The sequence below is a fragment of the Vigna unguiculata genome, chromosome 4, assembly GCF_037176805.1.
Source record: "Vigna unguiculata cultivar grain cowpea cultivar isolate G323 ecotype 2 chromosome 4, ASM3717680v1, whole genome shotgun sequence".
Lineage (NCBI taxonomy): Eukaryota > Viridiplantae > Streptophyta > Magnoliopsida > Fabales > Fabaceae > Vigna > Vigna unguiculata.
In genome coordinates this window covers 31,516,226-31,536,771 of record NC_140795.1, presented here as the reverse complement: position 1 = coordinate 31,536,771, position 20,546 = coordinate 31,516,226, and the positions used below count along the sequence as shown (strand labels likewise).

At 37.8% G+C, this 20,546-nt stretch overlaps 1 protein-coding gene across 1 annotated transcript; it reads right to left on the bottom strand.

The window, feature by feature from the left end:
• Window positions 1–18,255: 18,255 nt before the first annotated feature.
• On the bottom strand, window positions 18,256–19,983 carry LOC114180626 (uncharacterized). The gene is made up of 2 exons (XM_028066929.2): window positions 19,237–19,983; window positions 18,256–19,140 (listed from the first exon to the last, which is right to left on the bottom strand). The coding sequence occupies exons 1-2, from the start codon at window positions 19,981–19,983 to the stop codon at window positions 18,256–18,258; spliced, it is 1,632 nt and encodes a 543-aa protein (XP_027922730.1).
• Window positions 19,984–20,546: the final 563 nt, after the last annotated feature.

Below are 20,546 nucleotides of genomic sequence, written 5' to 3'. Positions count from 1 at the left end.
CAAGAATAAAGAAGATAATCAGCATTTGGTTGATCATAAGTCAATTATTGAAATAACGAAAGGCAAGTGTTGTAATGAGTTAAAACCAGCAGATGAAAATGACGTTTCGGCAGAACCAACACAAGATACACCTCTTATTCTAAACCATCGGATACGCCGGTGCTTGCTAGGCCCTATGAGTGTTGCAAATTGTTGGGTATTAGGCTCCCTTCCTATGTGGAGAAAAGACCCAAAATTTGAGAAGCCCATGTCTCACTTAACCTAGTGGAGAGGAGGCTATAAAATAAAGAGAGAGGCAGAACAATAGAGTCAGAATACACTGAAAGCCCTAACACATAGAGGGAGAGGTAGAGGGAAAATTCTGTTCACGTTTCTCATAGAGCTGTCACAGTAAATTCGGCGCTGCGGATTTGTTTACCGTTGGATCGGGCTGAAATTTTTACAGCTGGTTCGGAACTCATTGATCTTCAATCTGACCGGTCGGATCTTTGATACGAGGTCTGAGTTGGGAGATATTAATTTCGCACTGCAGCAGTGATTTGTAGAGGTTTTCTTCTCTTGTTCTTCTCTATTTGAAAGCTTTGTTGCTTTGTTATTTGGTTGGGTGTTGCACTAATTTGTGCTATTGATTGAGACTCTTTTGTACTTTTGTTGATCATAGTGGAACTATTTCTTTGGTTTGGACGACTCGTGGGTTTTACCCTTGATTTTAGGGTTTTTCCACGTTAAAAATCTTGGTGCCTTTATTTGTGCTTTTGGTGATTTATTATTGCTGCTCTTTGATTATTGCTCCTCATAGATTCTTGCAAGTTAGGAGAAATTATATCCGCTGCATTCTCTGGTATATTGTTTGTGTTGTTGTTTTCCCCATCAGAGTGACATCAGAGCTCTTGGTTGGGCTATATTTACTTGCTTGAATGATGGAGGCAAATGCAAAGATGGTTGCTTTGAATGGTACAAATTATCATTTGTGGAAGGGCAAGATGAAAGATTTATTATTTGTCAAGAAATTGCATCTTTCGGTCTTTACTACACAGAAGCCAGATTCTATGTCTGAAGAAGAATGGGACTTTGAGCACCAACAGGTATGTGGTTTTATTCGGCAATATGTTGAAGATAATGTTTATAATCATATTGCTAATGAGACACATGCCAGAGCTTTGTGGGAGAAGATTGAGTCTTTGTATGCTTCTAAGTCGGGCAATAATAAATTGTATTTGTTAAATTGCTTGATGAATTTGAGGTACAGGGAGAATTCTTCTATTTCTGATCACTTAAATGAGTTTCAAGGGCTCCTAGATCAATTGTCAAGAATGGGCATAAAGTTTGATGACGAAGTTATGGGATTATGGTTGCTTACTACTCTACCAGAGTCTTGGGAGGTATTTCGGGTTTCAATTACGAACTCTGCCTCGAATGGTGTTGTTTCTTTTCAGATGGAAAAAAGCGGTGCTCTTAATGAAGAGATGAGAAGGAAGGCACATGGTTCTTCATCTCAGTCTGAGATACTTGTTACAGAAGCTAGGGGAGAAGTCAGAAAAAGGAACATAAAGGTCTGGGCACATTCAGAAATATTGTTTTAAGTGGAAAAAGGAGAACAAAGACAAGAAGGGAAAACAGAGAGAGAATGACCATGATGATGATGATCGTGTCACTACTGCTACAGATGGTGATCTTGTTCTTCTTCTTGACTTTGAGTCCGTTAATCTTGTATCTGATGAGAGCATGTGCATTATTGATAGTGGTGCTACACTGCATGTTACACCTAGGAAAGAGTTCTTCACATCTTACACTTCTGGTGATTTTGGAGTGTTGAAGATGGGTGATTATGGTGAGTCTAAAGTGATTGGTGTTGGTGATGTTTTCCTGCAAACCAACATGGGAATGCAGTTGTTGCTTAAAGGAGTCAAACATGCTCCGGATGTTCGTTTTAATTTAATCTTTGTGTAGTTGTTTGATGATTGTGGTTATGACAATCACTTTGGTTCTAGTAAATAGAAGCTCACTAAAGGTAACTTGGTTATGGCCAGATGGGAGAAACAATCTAAATTGTACTGGACTAAAGCTTTGGTTGCTAAAGACAATGTGAATGTTATGTATATGGAGGCATCTTTGTGGCACCGGAGGCTTGGTCATATAAGTGAGAAAGAGGCTTAACTGCTTAGCTAAAAAGGATGTGCTTATAGGATTGAGAAATGCAGAATTGGAGAAATGTTCTCATTGCATGGCTGGTAAACAAACCAGAGTATCTTTCAATGCAGAATTGGAGAAATGTTCTCATTGCTTGAATTGGTGCATTCTGACGTTTGTGGCCCATTAAAGGTAAAATCATTTAGTGGTGCACTTTACTTTGTTACTTTTATTGATGATTGTTCCAGGAAGCTATGGGTCTATGCTCTTCAGCGAAAAGGTCAAGTACTTGAAAAGTTCAAGGAATTTCATGCTATGGTTGAGAGGCAATCAGGCAAGAAGCTGAAATGCATCCGTAGTGATAATGGTGGTGAGTACCATGGACCTTTTGATGTTTATTACAGACAGCATGGTATTAGACACGAGAAGACTCCTCCTAAAACTCCTCAGTTGAATGGTCTAGCGGAGAGGATGAACAGGACCTTGGTTGAAAGGGTTACATGTATGCTTTTAGAAGCAAAGTTGCCTAAGCACTTTTGGGGAGAGACATTGCTTGCAGCTGTGCATGTTATTAATCTCAGTCCCGCAATTGCTTTGAATACTGAGGTGCTAGACAAAATTTGGTTTGGTAAGAATGTTAGCTATGATCATTTGCGTGTCTTTGGTTGCAGGACATTTGTTCATGTTCCTAAGGATGAAAGATCCAAGTTAGATAAAAAAACAAGGCAATGTATCTTTATTGGCTATGGTGAGGATGAATTTGGCTACAAGTTTTATGATCCTGTTGAGAAGAAGCTTGTTAGAAGCCGTGATGTACAATTCATGGAAGACCAGACCATTCAAGACATTGATAAGGTGGAGAAGACCACACCCGAGAAAGACAGTAATCTCACTGATGGTAATCCGATGAGGTTGCCCGCTCACAATTTGGAGAATGTTGAAACGGAAGCTCAAGACAATGAGCAACATGGTGATGTTGATGATCAACAGTTTGGAAGTGGAGTAGAGGTTCCAATTGATGATGCTCAAAAGGAACATGATGTTGATGATGATCTTGGTGATATACCTGAATCACCTCAAGTCCAACTCAGGAGGTCTAATAGACAAAAACAACCTTCTACAAGGTATTCTTGAGATGAGTACATAACCTTGACTGACGGTGGAGAACTTGAGTGTTTTGAAGAGGCAAAGTTCATTGCTATTACTGAAGCATGCAAGGAGTTGTTATGGTTGAAGAAATTCTTGCAGGAGCTTGGTTTTAGGCAAGATAACTATTCATTGTTTGTTGATAGCCAAAGTGCTATCCATCTTGGTAAGAATCCAACTTTTCATTCTAGATCCAAACATATTGATGTGAGGTATCATTGGATACGTGATGCTTTGGATGCTAAGTTGTTGGAGTTGGAAAAGGTTCATATAGATGATAATGGTGCTGATATGATGACTAAAGCATTGCCAAAAGGGAAGTTTGAAGTTTGTTGTGAGATCGCCGGTTTGGCGGTTATCTCCACATAGTTGTGAGAGGGAGATTTGTTGGGTATTGGGCTCCCTTCCTATGTGGAGAAAAGACCCAAAATTTGAGAAACCCATGTCTCACTTAACCTAGTGGAGAGGAGACTATAAAATAAAGAGAGAGGCAGAACAATAGAGTCAGAATACACTGAAAGCCCTAACACATAGAGGGAGAGGTAGAGGGAAAATTCTGTTCACGTTTTTCATAGAGTTGTCACAGTAAATTCGGCGCTGCGGATTCGTTCACCGTTGGATCGGGCTGATATTTTTACAGCAGGTTCGGAACTCATTGCTCTTCATTCTGACCGGTCGGATCTTTGATACGAGGTTTGAGTTGGGAGATATTAATTTCGCACTGTAGAGGTTTTCCTCTCTTGTTCTTCTCTATTTGAAAGCTTTGTTGCTTTGTTATTTGGTTGGGTGTTGCACTAATTTGTGCTATTGATTGAGACTATTTTGTACTCTTGTTGATCATAGTAGAACTATTTCTTTGTTCTGGACGACTCGTGGTTTTTACCCTTGATTTGAGGGTTTTTCCACGTTAAAAATCTTGGTGCCTTTATTTGTGTTTTTGGTGATTTATTATTGCTGCTCTTTGATTATTGCTCCTCATAGATTCTTGCAAGTTAGGGGAAATTATATCCGCTGCATTCTCTGATATATTGTTTGTGTTGTTGTTTTCCCCATCACAAATGATGTCACTGCAGAGAAAATTAGGAAGGAACATGTAGTGCCAGAAACTGTCGTTCAAAATCAAAAGAACAATACTCTTAATGAACTGCAGTTTGAGAGAATAAATTCCACAGTGAAGAAAGTGCATTTCTCAGAAAAAGTGGAGGGGCTTCATCCGAAAAGGAAATTATCAAATTTGGAATCCTCACATAAAAGATGTAAGTCTTTTGTTCTGCTTGTCTAATTGCTAAGAGCCCAATCAACTATCCCAAAAGCTTAATCTGTTAGGTAAAGACGTATGAATGGCTTAAATTTCATGGTTAGCTTGTTCCCTCGCCCACCAATTCTTTGGGCCTAACTTGTTGATAATGCACAAATCCACCTTCCTTGTGCTGATATTTTGAGTGGACCACTTGGTCTTAAAGACTCTAATACCATATCATGAACCAATTATCCCATAACCTCAGTTGTTAAGAAATGCGAATGGTTTTATATTACATCAATATTCTCTAGTTGAAATGTATCTTTCAGTTTTTACATACTATGTTTTACTTATTTTTTGCTAAATGTAGTTTCATTTGTCAGAGCAAAAAGGCAGCGAGTTTCAAAGTCATTGACCAATTCTGTGCCAAGTATGAAACATTCTTTGACAAATTATTGCAGAAACAGAGTGAATGAATATATATTTCAAGGTACAGAGTTCCTTCTAACCGGATTATCTAGTGAGAAGGAAAGGGACATGGAAGCACTTATAAGGAGTTCTGGTGGAGTGGTTCTTTATGATATTCCCTCTCAAAATTCCTCGGGCAAGCGACATTCAACTTTATACCATTTCCCCATTGTTCTATTCTATGTATGACAAAGGTTTGTGTACAATGATCAATATAACCGTTAGTCTTATATCATAATACTAATGCTTAAAACTTCTGCTAATTATGCCATTGCTCTCTTTCTTCATTTTATTAATCTCTTGTTTCCCGCTTTATGGCACTAGGGATTCATTTCAATGATTAAAGTGTAACAGAACAACTAAAATTACACACAAGATGGCAATCTAATGATAAAGAATTGATTAATCTTTATATCTGTGACTTATCATTACGAATAGGTTCTTGATTTTTGTTAAAAAACCATAATTTACGCACTAGACACCCATTATGAGAGGCTTTCTGTTACAAAGGTTACTAAGCCTGGTAATTGCTTGAAACAGAATGGTTTTTGGTTGTCACAGCTCATTCTCATTCCTAATCTTTCCATGTATGTCAATAGCTATCGATACTTTGTTTCAGAAAACCATTTGACCAGAAGGCTTATGCTGTTTAGTTTTACACAAACTTTAGCAATAGAACACGTGGAGCAACAGAGTAACTTAATCAACCAAAGCTTAAGTTCAGTGTCAAAGAAAGACTGCATCTAGAAGCTGAATATTTTATGGAGAATATTTCTTTCCTTTTTAAAATAACTAATAGAAAAATTGTACAACATTAATTATTATGTTTTTGTTATATAATGATTGCATTGTTTGATGAGAGTCTTTGTTCGTTTGTCTCAGCTGCAAACCACCAAATTCTTATATGGTTGTGCTATTGGCTATGTTGCTTGGATACGGACATGGTACAAATACGACACAGACACGGATACGGAGATACGGCTAAATTGAAAAAACATAGTACACTGGACACGTTTATATACATGTTAAGTTTGAAACTGTCAACTAACACATTGTCAACTAACACAAAAATGAATCTAATCTATCTATCTAATATCCAATATGTGAAAAGTAGTGATAAAATAAGATTTGTTCCTTATTTTAATCATCAAAATCATGTCAAAGATAAAAAAATATCTTTCAGATTGAACATAATGTGTCCTACAAGTATCATACGATTGTCGGTGTCCGATATGTGTCGAACACGGAACACGCCATTTATGAGACATGTCGGAGCATCATAGGCTATTGGTGCCTCCATTCTAAAAGTTGATTGGCTTATTGATTATGTTGCATCTGGAACTATTTTGAAACCTGAAAAGTAAGTTGCATCATCACTGGTAATTGACTTGCGCTTCTCTTAAATTTTAGTTACCTTGTTATGGGATAAATTGTCATTGATGTATGCTGATGTTACCGAATCAGTAACCGGTGTCCTGGCTGGTATAGATAGCCTAACACACTGCCCAGAGATGCTGGGTTAGGACAATGCACATGTATCTGTAATTGGTCCGAGTTTTATAACACTATCTGTCACAAAGAAAGTTTCTTTGGTATCACATTCTAAACCACTTCTCTATGTAATCCTCCTTACCTCTGCTGTCTCATAGGTGTCTACTAGAGCACGCCCTCACGCACATGCCTTTTCTATTTCCTTTCCAGCCAAAACATCTAGAAGGATTTGGTTTTTGACAGAGTTTAATATCTAATGATTTGGTTTTTGATCAGTGTGATGCCATAATTTGATCTATATAGTGAACTAGTATTTTTACCCGTGCAACGCACGGGTTTTAAAAATTAAAGTATATTTAGTGAATTAATTTTAAATTTCAAGTATAATTAAATTTAATATAAATATTATATTTTATAAAAATAAATAATAATATTTTAATTTGTTTTATGATCAAAATATATTTAAATTATTTATATATATATATATATATATATATATATATATATATTTTAACAAAAATGTATTATATATAATTATTTGTATTCATGTAATGTATGTAATTTTAAAAATTATACAACTATAATTAAATTCAATATAAATATTTTATTTTATAAAATTAAATAATAATATCTTAATCATTTTTATGATAAAAATTAGGTTTTGGTCCTCGTTTCTATAGTAAAATCTCAATTTGGTCATCGTATTTTTATTAGTCTCAATTAGGTCCTCATTTTTGTAAATTAGTATCAATTAGGTCCTTTCGGTTAGTAGAGAGCTAACACCATTAAGTAGGTGCCACATGTGAGCTTCTCGTTTTTTTGAATTTTTTTTTTTGAATTTTTTTTGAATTTTTTAATTTTTTTTATAAATTTTTTAATTTTTTTTTAAATATTTATGTCACGTGTTAGGTTTGTAGTGTGTCACGTGTCAATCTAATATGGTGACACGTGTCAAATTATTATATGAATCTCAGTTTGGTTCTCATATTCGTTAATTTGATTTGATTTCAGTCCCAAATTCTTTTAAAAAAATTTTAATTTCACGTGTTCTAAATTTAGAACAAATTTAACTTTTTTATAAATGTAATGATGATACCTTTATTACAAGTGATATTTCTATTATATATTTTTAACAACATTTAATTTATTTAAATTTATATTTTACATTAAACTTTATTTAAATTTTATTTTAAAATTATAAATATATAGATTAATAAATTTATATTCGAAATATTTGTATAATATTCAATATCAAAAATATTTTAGAGTTGGCTTAAAAATAATAATTTTATAAATGCAAATGTAAAATTTTTAAATAATTTTATAACAAATTAAAATAAATATATTTAAAATTTTAATATTAAATATAATTAATATTATTAAAATATTTAATAAAAATATCAATTTTAATAAAAATAATCATAACATTACATAAAAGTAAAATTTGGTCTAATTTTGGAGTGCCTGAAATTGAAAATTTTTAAAAAACAATTGGGACTCAAATCAAATCAATTTAACAAATATGAGGACCAAATTGAGATTCATACATTAATTTGACATGTGTCATCATATTAGATTGACACGTGGCACACTATAGACATGACACGTGGCATAAATATTTAAAAAAAAATTTAAAAATTGAAAAAAAAAATTAAAAATCAAAAAAAAATTTAAAAATTTAAAAAAAATCAAAAAAAAATTCTAAAAAACGAGGAGCTGACACTTGGCACCTACTTAATGGTGTTAGTTCTCTACTAACGGAAAGGACCTAATTGATACTAATTTACAAAAATGAGGACCTAATTGAGACTAATAAAAATACGATGACCAAATTGAGATTCTGCGACAAAAACGAGGACCAATAAAATATGTTATTTATATATCTTTTTCAATAAAATATGTTATATTTAATTATTTCAAATAATATGCTGAGTTAATCAAAATAAGAAATAAAATTTAGTTTTAAATAAAATATTGATTTCACAGTGTAAGGCCCATTACAAAAAACCCTTTTATTTCTTTTCTGCCCTAGAGTAAAGGGGTTGCCCTTATAAGTGGGCCTAAGGGCTGGCCCAACAGATAAGGTCCCTAAGTCTACCCTAAACCTAACATTTCTCTCATTTCAGAAACTGTTCCTGATCCTAAAGAGCCGCAGTCGCACTTCTGCTAGGGTTTGCCTCCTCACCGTTTCAAGTTCGCTTAAGTTGTTCCTACGCCACGTAAGTACTTTCTTTTTAGGTTGTGTGGTTTCTATCGGCCTTCTTCGTCTTTGACAGTTAGGGTTTCATAATAATATGGCCCTTTGTTCCATTTATCCACTGTTTTCATCTCTTTAGCCGCTCCCAGGGCAGCAATGCTCGCTATCGTGCCGCCAAGGCTTCTGTTAACCCTTCCTCCAGGTATGGGAAGTTAGGGTTTCGAGTTTGAGTTATCTCTGATCTATTTTTGAGTTGTCTTTGATCTGCTTTTGAGCTTGTTGGATGTTGGTATGGATAAATCGTTGTTTGTGGTGCGTGGGATACCTTGTATGATTGGTGGGTTTGGGAAATATACCTGCTGCAGGTGAGTTCAGGGCGAGACCTGGTAATCTCGCCTAGGCGAGTCGGACTCGCCTAGGCGAGTCTGGCGAAGGTTCGCCCAGACTTTTTACGCGAGCGGGTGGCCTTGAGTTTTGAGCGAGACACTGCCTCGCCTAGGCGAGGTGAGCTCGCCTAAGCGAGCTGGTGTTTTAGCTTCTACCAGCGTTATCGAATTCTCGCCTAAGCGAAGGGGAACTCGCCTGAGCGAAAGCCCTTCTCGCTTGAGCGAGATCCCTTGGCCTGAACGACCAGTTTGGGCGAGGGTGCGTGCTGGTTGGGTGTTTACTTCTCTACTCTTTTGTGTTTGGTGTGCAATTGGTGGGACTATCGTATAATGGCATGTGGGGTGTATTGTGAATGTGTGAGAGAGTGTATGAATTATGAATGACAAACTTGAGTGAACCCTTGGCATGAAATGAGCATGAAATGGTTGGTACCAAAGAGGCATGATAATGAGATGAGATGGAAATCCTTTATGCATGGATGGTTTATGATGAGTTGAAATGGGTTGGGCCTGGAACATGAAAGGCATTGGCTTTAGAGGTTGGTACGATTAATGTTTATCTATGCATGGTGAATATTCTTTGGCTGTGTGAATATGGTTGATCTGTGTCAGTGCATAATTCCTTGGAGTCTCTAGGTGAGACTTTCAGGGTCGCGCTTCAGTGGTCGGGACATAATTCCATGGCCCCTGTTAGTGGGTGTCCATGATGGTGCCCTATCTGTATAACTAGGTAAGGATTCAAGGTAAGGTTGCATCCTGACACTCTAACGAGTCAGTTAGTCTCACCTAGAGCGGACTGACTCCTGTGATGAGAGTAACAGGAGGCCTGAAATTCATTAAGAGCTAACCTTGTGGTGAGGGAAATTGATTCATTGTAACACTTGTAATACATAGCTCGGGGGTGAGCAGCTTGGGGGTGAGCAGAGGTATCCTCCACAAGTGTGGGCATCCGCTGAATCCGACCAAGTTATACGTATGCGGATGAGTCGAGTCGAGTCATAGTGTATTGATTGGAAAGTCATAACATGCTTGGATGTTGTATGGATATTGAATGGTGAAAATATATATTTGACTGTATGATAAAAATGTTGTTGGCTCTAGCTTACCCTGTTGTTGTGTGGTTGTCTTGTATGTGGTTCTTCTTTCTTGCGATGATCATCAATTTGATTGATGGGAGCAGATGGGCGAGGTTCTCGTGGTCAGCAAGGAAATGGCGATTCCGCTGCTTAGCCATCGGGGCTGGATCTTTTTATTTTCTTCATGGTTTTCATTAGGGCTATGGCCCATGTATTGTTTTACGCCTTGCTACTCTTTTCTCTTCTGCTAGACTTGTATTTGGTTTCCGTTGGTATCGTGATGTGCCCAGGTTGTAGGGGTTGTGTTAAGGACCCCAGGACTACGCTACAGTACTATTTTGTGGGACGTTTCCTTTAATTTCGCGTAATAATTAAATGGAACCTTACACACAGTGTAGAAAAACATAAATGTTAGATTTCCAAAAATAACAAAAATGATGAAGAATATAAAAATTGTTGATTACACTATTTAAAAATATAAAAGTTAGATGACAAAAAAAATTGAAATAAATGTAAATAAGAGATTCTGAAAAGATAAAATGTTAGACGATAAAAAAATATAAATAGTAAACTATCAAAGACTACAAAAGATAAACCAATTTTAAAATGTTGACTTCAAAAATATACAAAAAAAAATTAATTATACGTTGAATTATTATATATATATATATATATATATATATATATATATATATATATATGTGAAAAAATATTTAATTATTCTGTTTGTGTGAGAGAGTGGTATGTGTAATTTATATAAATAAAAATATTATTTTTTAAAAAGTTGCGAGTTATAATTTTGTATACCTGTCATCATCATCGGTTAAGATTTTTTTAATGTCTTGTATACGATGAGATGTTTTGGTAATTCAAAGTGATTTTTAGTTTTTCATTCATTCCTCTTTTATTTTTCCAATAAGATTAAGGCAAAAAAGGATATGAATTGGTGGTATGATAGTGTTACCTTTGTATAAATGCTTTGAAAAATCAAAAGATAAATTCTTTTAAGAGATAAGTTTGCAAATGAGTAAGTAAAAACTTCGCAGAGGCTCTTTGGTTTTATTTAGTTAAACAGATTAAAAAATTCAGTATGTCAAATTAATTAATACACTAAAATAAGCAAAAGTATAATGGAGTGAATTTTCAAGAAAAAATTAATAAAATATAGGATTACATGTCATTCGCTATTAATATTAATATTATAAATAATATTTAAAAACTTTTTAAATAATATTCTAAAATTAAAATCAAATAAAAACTTATAATTTAAAATAAAAAATATTACAAATAATATTTTAAAAATAATTTAAAAAAAGTAATAATTACAATTGAAATAAAAAATATTAATTACGATTTTATAAATATATAACAAATTTAGATATTTTATATTTTATGAAAAAAAATAACTATTTTTTTCATATATTTAAAATTTAATAACAAACATAGCAAGTATTTATGAATGTTCACTATAAAAGTTATTGTTTATAATTATTAATAAATATTTACATATTATATTTAAAAATAAGATTTTACAAATTTTTTGTGATTAAAATAACATGACATTATCATAATTAAAAATTAATTTAATATTACAACAAATTCTGTTAATAAAATAATAAAGTGTAATAAAAGATTTTAATTTAGAGTAAATCCAAATGTAAAATTCATAAGTAAACAATAATAATAATAAAATAATAATTGATTAAAATATAATTATTAATTTAAATGATAATATTAAACAAAATTAATATTTTTAACATTAATGATAATAATAATTAATTAAAATATATAATAATTGATTAATTAATAATAGTAATAATTATAATATTAATATTAATGATTGAAAAATAATTAAAGAAATAAATTAAAATATAATAGAATAGAATAGAATGTTATAATTATAATAACAATATCGATAGTAATAATAACATTAACATTTAAAAAAATGTTAAAATGAAATATAATTATTTGAGAGAATTATAGTTATATAATTATTTGAGAGAATTATAGTTATGATAATAGTAATAGTAATTATGTTAATAATAATTAGGACAGATGGTGTGAAATATATTAATTTTTTATTGAAAATCAAATATATGGATTTTTTTTAATAATTTTAAATATAAGAAATTAAATTTTTTTTAAACAATTTAAATTTAGAGAGTCCTATTTAAATTAAAACTCAATAAAAATATTGTATACTCAAAAACCAAATTATGATATGCAACAACATTTCCATTTATTAATCTATTATATATAAAAAAATGTAAAAATAGTAAGTTTCAATTTCGAATTCATTTATTTAAAATTCAAATTCCAACCATGGACATTATAGACTGCTAATTCAATAATTAAATGTACATTAGGTGATGGTAGAAGATGAGAAGTAATTATGGCAAATTGAGAGGTTTTGAAATGTTTATAAAGAGATTGAATTAAAAAAATTAAATTAATATTAATTATAAGTTATAATACATTAAATCAATTAGGTTGTAGAAATATTTAAAGTATTTGGATGGATTTGGTAGATATGTAGATAACACTGCAATGTTTGGAGGTGCATTGAGTGGCACAAAACATCATTCGTAGTTTTGATATTTAAAGTTTTAATAATTATTAATGCAAACATCTAAGAATAGGTAAACTAATTCTTGAAAAGTGAAAAAAAATTATTTGCAGTTATTGGTATAACTCTTATTCATAATCAGAGATAAGTTCTTGATATTCTTTCCAACACCAATTTTTTGTGGGAACATGCAAAGTAAAAAGTTATTCATAATTAATGTTGTCAAAATTAGGAAACTAAACATGTTGAAAATAGATATTCCAAGTTGTAAAAGCTTCTTCAAGAAGCTAAGTTAAAAATGACCTAATGCACAACTATATATGATAGTGCATTGAGACAAAAAAAATAATTACTTTCTTTATAATTAATAACTTGGAAGAACAAAAATTTCTTTAATTTTGAGTAATAAAAGATTGTTTCATGAAAGATTAACTTTGAAAAATGTGAACACTTTTCAGCATTTGAGGCCCTCCCCGCAAGTTTTCTTGCAGTACTACTGTACGCGTCTGGGGGAGCTGGTTAGTTGGTTGTCTCTAGTGGGTCAAAGCCACCAGTGTCTACTTGCGTCTTATACGCAATCTTTTAAAAGGTTTAAGACTGGTTTCTTTAAGGTAGTCATCCGGTCCGCTGGGGCTGGATATTTTTATTTTGAAAATGGCGAGCCCAAATTCCCGTTCTACTGGCCGAGAACATCCCTTGCCCAGGAGGACCTGTGTGTGCTGTCTTATTTGGACCAATTGCCCAAGAAACTCTCCTCCAAGAAAATTATTGGTGTGTTTAGTTCCTCTCATTCGCTCAATGACCTTTTCAGTATGTATGTTCGTCTGACTCCCCATAGATATGCGTCTGGTATGTTTGGACTAACACTTATTTCTTTTTGCAGATATCATGGCTATTGCTGGTCCCTCTGGTAAAGAAGTGTTTCTGGAACTGAGGAGGAAAAAGCTAGAGGAGGAGAAGAGGAAGCGGGGTGAGAGTGTTGGTCGTGGTCCTGCGGAGATGACTTCCCAGAAGGGCGACCTGATGCCTCCTACTGTGGAGAAGAAGAAAAGCAAGTGTAGGGATCGTACCGTAAGGCCGAGTACTCCCCGGTCATCCTCCCCCAAGAAGTCTCGAGGTACTTCCTCTACTGATAGTGCGACTGACTCTTTGTCTGCAATGTTTGATGCGCAACTCAAAATCAACCAAGGCATAGAGGTTTTCCTTATCGTCGAAGGAGGCTGAGATTGTTTCAGCCATGCGCCCTGAGATTGTGCTGTATGCACTGAATGAATTTCTTGCTAGGGCAATGGTGATGGGTCGCCATCTGAACACAGTGCTAAGCCAACTGCCAGAGACAAGCAAACTGGCTGCTGAGATAGAGAGTCTACAGAGGGAATTGGCTGAGGCCAATAACAGGAGGCAAGAGGTTTCGCTTCAGTTGGGAAGTGTGAAAAATGAGCGATCACAGCTGCTAGCAGAGCATAATGTCTTGAAAGCGCACTGCAGGGATTTTGAGAAAAATGATGAGGATTCCCAAGCGGCCCTGGAGCGTCAAGAGGAGGAGTTGGCGGCCGAGAAAAGGGATAACGTTGAGAAAGCTGGCCGGATTTACCAGTTGGAGGGGTACGTGATGTCCCAACATGAGGAGGGTTTCCACAAGGCCCTGCGCTAGGCTACTCACTATTTTAACTTTGATGTGGGAGATGGGCGTTTTAATATTGATGAGGATGTGTACGAAGGATCCGTCATGGCTGTGGAGGACATCCCTGTTGCTGGGCAACAGAAACCTACTGCTTCCCCCGAGGATTGACATGTTGTTTTGTATTTTCTAGTTTTAGAAACTATTTGTCGAGCTTTGGTTTACTACCTGTTGGACATGTATTAACACACATTGTATGTTTGGATGCCATGCTTTGAACTTTCTTCTTTAGATTTTTATGTTTGCATCTGCTGCTTGTGCCTCTTTGTATGTTGCTAGCCATTTGTATTTGCAGGTGAAGGTGAGATGTACTCGGCCACTTCTGGCCATGATGTGGCAGGCCACCTCTAGCCGGGATGTACTCGGCCGCTCCTGGCCGGGATGTACACGGCCACTTCTGGCCAGGATGGTGTTTTCCTTTAGGTCGTCTGCTCCTTAAGTTTTTGTATGGTTGTGTATGGGGGGATCATCTAGGGCGATGAAGCTTCCTTTCCCATTGGTATAGATATGGGGGGATCATCTAGTTCGATGAAGCTTCCTTTTCCATGAGAGAGTGCGAAATTTTAACTGTTTGTTGTGCTTGATCGGGATATATATGTGTGTTGACAATAGATAAAGTAATTATAGGATAATAATGAAATAATCATGCTTTATTTATGGCTATGATGCCTCGTTAAAATATTCTTGACCAAAAACCCTCCTTACGGAAAAAAGATCAAGATAGGAAAGAGTACATCATTTATTGCGCAATCGAAATTACAAAAGAGTCTGAAAAATAAATGTTTGACAAACTAACTGTAATAAAACTTGAGATGTGAGGCGTTCCAGGTGGCTGGGACAGGGGCACCAGATAGGTGCTCCAACCTGTATGCGCCGTTTCCCACAGCTTCGTTGACTTGGAATGGCCCTTCCCAATTGGGCGAGAACATCCCTTCATGCTTCTGGGTGGCACTTGCCATACGCCATACTAGATCTCACCGGTGAAAAGATCAGGATTTGACTTTGGTATTATAGCGGCGTTGGGCCCTTAGTTTGGATGCCTTTTCCCGAATGCGCACTTGATCTCGGAGCTCTTGAACTAGGTCTAGGCTTGTTAGCATACTTTCTTCATTAAGACGCGTGTTGAACAGATGACGTCGTAAAGAGGGCTCTCCAATCTCGACCGGGATCATTGCGTCTACTCCATAGGCTAAGCAGTAAGGTGTCTTCTGTGTTGCTGACTACGGGGTGCAGCGATATGCCCATAGGACCTCTAATAACTTGTCAGCCCACCTTCCTTTGGCATCTCCCAACCTCTTCTTAAGTTCTCGCAGTATGACCTTGTTTGCTGCTTCGGCTTGCCCATTTGTTTGTGGGTGCTCGACCGAGCTGGTAATATGTTGTATATGGAGTCCCTTATAGAACTCGGCTAGCCCCTTGTCGATGAACTGTCTACCATTATCTGTTATGACGATGCTTGGTATGCCAAACCTGCACACTATATTTTTCCAGACAAATTTCTGTACCTGTTGGGCCGTGATCAAGGCCAGTGGCTCTACCTCAATCCACTTAGTGAAGTAGTCTATAGCTACCGATAGGAACTTTACCTGACCTTTCCCTGGGCTGAAGGGCCCTAAAATATCCATGCCCCACTTGGCGAAAGGCCAAGGGGAGCTAATACCATGCAACTCCTCTGACTTGAGATGTATCATGTTACCGTGTTGTTGACACTGGGCGCACTTCCTTACGTACTTTGCGCAGTCTTATTTTACAGTCGGCCAATAGTAGCCTACTCGTAACACCCGAGCTGCCATGGTTTGAGATCCTGAATGTAAGCCACAAATCCCCGTGTGCAACTCCTCCATAATATATTGGGCTTGGCGGTTTGTGACGCATTTTAACAGAGGGTTGGAGAAGCCTCATTTGTACAATTCTCCACCAACCAAAGTGAATCGAGAAGCTTTTCTACGCATGATAGGATCATCAATTCCGTCTGTGTCACCATGTTGAATGAACTGTATAATATGAGCCATCCACTCTTCCTCCTCTGGTACAACTGTCTCAATAGCATTGCATTCTGCCAAGGTTATAGTAGGACGGTCAAGCGTGGCATGGATCACTGTATGATGTTGCCCCTTTACTTTGGTAGTCGCCAACTTCGAGAACAAGTCGGCTCTGGAATTCTAGGATCTATCAACATGCTTTACGCTGGTTGTTCTGAATCTGTTCAACATGTCCTGCATAACGTGATAATATCATAATAGGAGGGGGTCATTTACCTGGAAAGTGTCGTCCAAGTGTCCTACTATCAGCTGAGAATCAATTCGACATGTCACCGTATCTGCTCCCATGTCTGCTGCGAGGGTCAACCCTGCTATTAATGGCTCATATTTTGCTTGATTGTTAGAGGGTTTAAAACCAAAGCGCAAGGCTTGCTCGAGTAGCAAATCATTTGGTCCTTGCAAAAAATTCCAGCGCCCCCGCCTTTCGCGCTGGAGGAGCCATCCACTGACAGGATCCAACCTTCCTCGCGTACGTTAGGATCTCCTGTTAATTCGTTGACAAAATCTGTCAGGCATTGTCCCTTAATCGGTCCTCAGGCTTCACATCGAAGATGATACTCAGATAGTTCTACGAACCATCCAACCATTCGGCCGACGAGGTCGGGTCGCCTCAATACTTTGTGTATTGGGTAGTCAGATTTGACTATTACCTCGTTCCCTTGGAAGTATGGTCGCAATCGTCTGGTTGTTATCACAAGTGCTAGGATTACCTTTTCCACCGTCTGGTACCGCAATTTTGCATCGTGTAGGGCTTTGCTGATAAAGTAGGTCGCTGGTCGCCCACCTGATCTTGTATATTGGTCGCCCTAACAACATTGGTAGAGATGGCTAGATATACTAACAGGGGTTTTTCCTTGCTAGGCTTCTGTAGTACTGGGGGAGAAGACAAATACTCCTTCAACGCTTGAAAAGATTGCTCGCAAGCCTCATCCCATACGAATTTTTGCGCTTTTTTTATGAGCATGAGCATCGATTGGATTCTTTCTACTAATTTAGGCACAAAACGTGATAATGTAGTTAGCCTCCTTACCAATCTCTGTATCTCCTTGATGTTGGTTGGACTTCTCATGTTAACAACTGCTTGGCACTTGTCGGGGTTGGCCTCTATTCCCCTGTGGGTTAACATGAAACCTAGGAATTTTCTGCCTGCAACCCCGAAAACACACTTTTTTGGATTCAATCTCATGTCCTACTTTCGTATGGCCGCCAAGACCTCGTCCAAATCTTTGACGTGTTGTTCGAGTGAATCTGACATGACTACCATGTCGTCAACGTAGACTTCCATACACTTTTCCGATGAGATGATGAAACACCTTGTCCATCAGCCGCTGGTATATGGCTCCAGCATTTTTTAGGCCAAAAGACATGACTTCATAGTAGAAGTTAGCTTCTTCCGTGATGAACGCCATTTTTTCTTTATCAGGAGGATACATTGGGATCTGATTGTACCCAGAGTATGCATCCAAGAAACTAAGCACCTTGTGTCCAACTGCACCGTCTACCAATCTGTCGATGCTTGGGAGAGGGTACGTGTCTTTAGGGCACGCCTTGTTGAGGTTGGTGTAGTCTGTACACATTCGCCATTTGCCATTCGCCTTTTTTACCAACACTACGTTGGCTAGTCAGGTCGTGTAGGTGGCTTCCTTGATGAAGCCTGTCGAAATTAACTTTTGTACTTCCGCTTTGGCTGCCTCCCTTTTTTCTCCCCCCATCTTTCTTCTCTTCTGAGCGACGGGCCGAGCTTCCCGAAAAATAGACAATTTGTGACTGGCTACTCTTGGGTCAATGCCTGGCATGTCGGCCGCGCTCCAGGCGAACAAATAAACGTTCCGTTATAATACTTCCCGCATCTCGAAGGTCTTTACAAGTGTCCTGCTGACATGGGTGTACCGATGCTCATCGAAATGGAATTCTTCTGTGCTTTCGATTGGTTCTGAGTATTCTTGGATCTCCCCTTCTGGAATTTTCAGCTTTCTGAGAGTGTCCCAATATAGGATGTCCACCGAACTACCCGGGTCCACCAGGGTTTTTCTGACCGCGAAGTCCTCGATCTCTACTGATATCACCATTGGGTCGTCATGTTGGGGGTCGATCGCTTGGAAATCATCGTCTCGAAACGTGATGGGTGGCATGTGCTGCCTGGGACACACTGTTACGGCATTGACGCTCTGAATTGCTTGTACGTACTTCTTTCTTGCGGACGTAGTGGCTCCACCTCCTACGAAGCCTCCTAAAATGTAATTAATTATTCCTCTCAGCGGTCTTTCTCTCCTATCCCGCTCATAATCTTTTTTGGGTTCAGCCCCTTTTCGGGTGCCTTCTCCTTCCCTCTCTCGGTATCCTGATGTCCTTCGTGGTTGTTCGTAGCATTTTTCTCGTTCTCCCCTGGAAGAGAATCCCCCGCCTTCCCGTTTTACGAATCTTCTTAGGTGTCCCACCTGTATCAGTTCCTCGATTTTGTCTTTCAAGGTAAAACATTCTTCCGTTGTATGCCCATAATTTTGGTGATACCGGCAATGCTTGGTGGTATTGGCGTTCGGGGGAGTCGGAGCCCTTCGAGGGGCTGTTATTAGATCGGTGTTCAGTGCTTCCTCCAGAATTCTGGCTCTATTGGACACAAGGTGTGTGTACCTGCTGTACTTCGGCTGCCTAGAGTCTTTGAACCTGTGGCCGGATCGGGGTGCTAACGTTCGCTCTCTATCATGGTGCCTCTTCTCCTATGCGTTTGGTCGAGTTGTATTGCGGAATTCTTTCAGTTCCTCCATCTGCATGAATTTGGTGGCCCTGGTCCGAAGCTCATCCAGATTGTTCACGGGCTTCTTGCATAGACTGTTAACGAAAGGGCCAGGCTTTAATGCTGTTATGAGGTGGTGCATGGTGACCTCAGGATTCAAATTAGAGATATTCAAGGATATCTTCCCAAATCGTTCCATAAATTCCTGCAGAGACTCTCCTTTTTCCTGTCGTATATTTACCAATGCCAGAGAAGTAAGATGGTGTGGCTTACTGGTGGCGAACTGTATGCCAAAACGGGTGGCCAACGTATCGAAACAATCGATAGAGTTGAGTGGTAATCGTGTGAACCAATTGAGTTCAGGCCCTTTTAGGGATGTTGGGAAAACACGACAGAGGATTGCATCATCCGAAGTATACAATCCTGCCTGGGTGGTGAAGATGTCCACGCGCTCCTCCGGATTAGTAGTGCCATCGTACTGGCTCATAGTTAACCCCTTCCAGCGTGCGGGAAGTTCCACTTCCATGATCCCGTCCATGAAGGAGTGGCGTCTGGCTTCTCTGGGCCTTGCTTCTGTTTGCTTGGTGGTGGTTTGTACTCGAGACTCGTCTCGCCCGGTACCGTCCCCTCCTTCTTCATTGCTATGGGATTCCTCCCTTTGTGGGGCATTCTGCTCAATTTGCACTCGCATCCGCTGATTCTCCTCCCTTAGGGCGTTTAACTCTTCTTCATTCTTGCGCCTTAATTCCTCCAACTGGCGGTTCATCTCTCGTTGCATCTTCGCTGCTACTGAATTTTGATCGACTGCTGCTCTTATCGACACCATCCTGCTTGAGAATTGTCTGGCCCCACGGTGGGCGCCAATTGTACCTGATCAATACTATTTGAGTGCAGAACCAGACGATCTCAAGAACCCTCTTCTCCTGTTCCGCCCTAGACTCCTTCTGGATCTCCCTGTCGTCTGCACTCTGGGGATGGGGGGTACCTGCAGGCACCCCGACGCTCAAGTCAGAAAGTGATTGATATGAGGTGTAAGTGGTTAGTGAGAAAAGCGTACCTTTACCTGTTCACTAGGCCTTAATTTATACTAATTTCTTAATGGACCTGTTATTAATATTTATGGGTCGTTTGTATTCGAGGATCGATTCTTTCCCTTTCTAACTGAGGTTGCACGTATCGGTTCTTTCCTTATTGGCTGAAATTGCCTTTTGTGTCTTTGATAAAGATCAGCTCTTTCCATTCTAAGGTTTGTCCGTCTGTACTTTTGTTAAAGATCCACTCCTTCCTTCTTGGGGTTTGGCCGTCTGTACTTCTCAAATATCAACTCCTTCCTTTTTGGGGTTTGGCCGTCTGTGCTTTTCAAATATCAACTCCTTCCCTTTTAGGGTT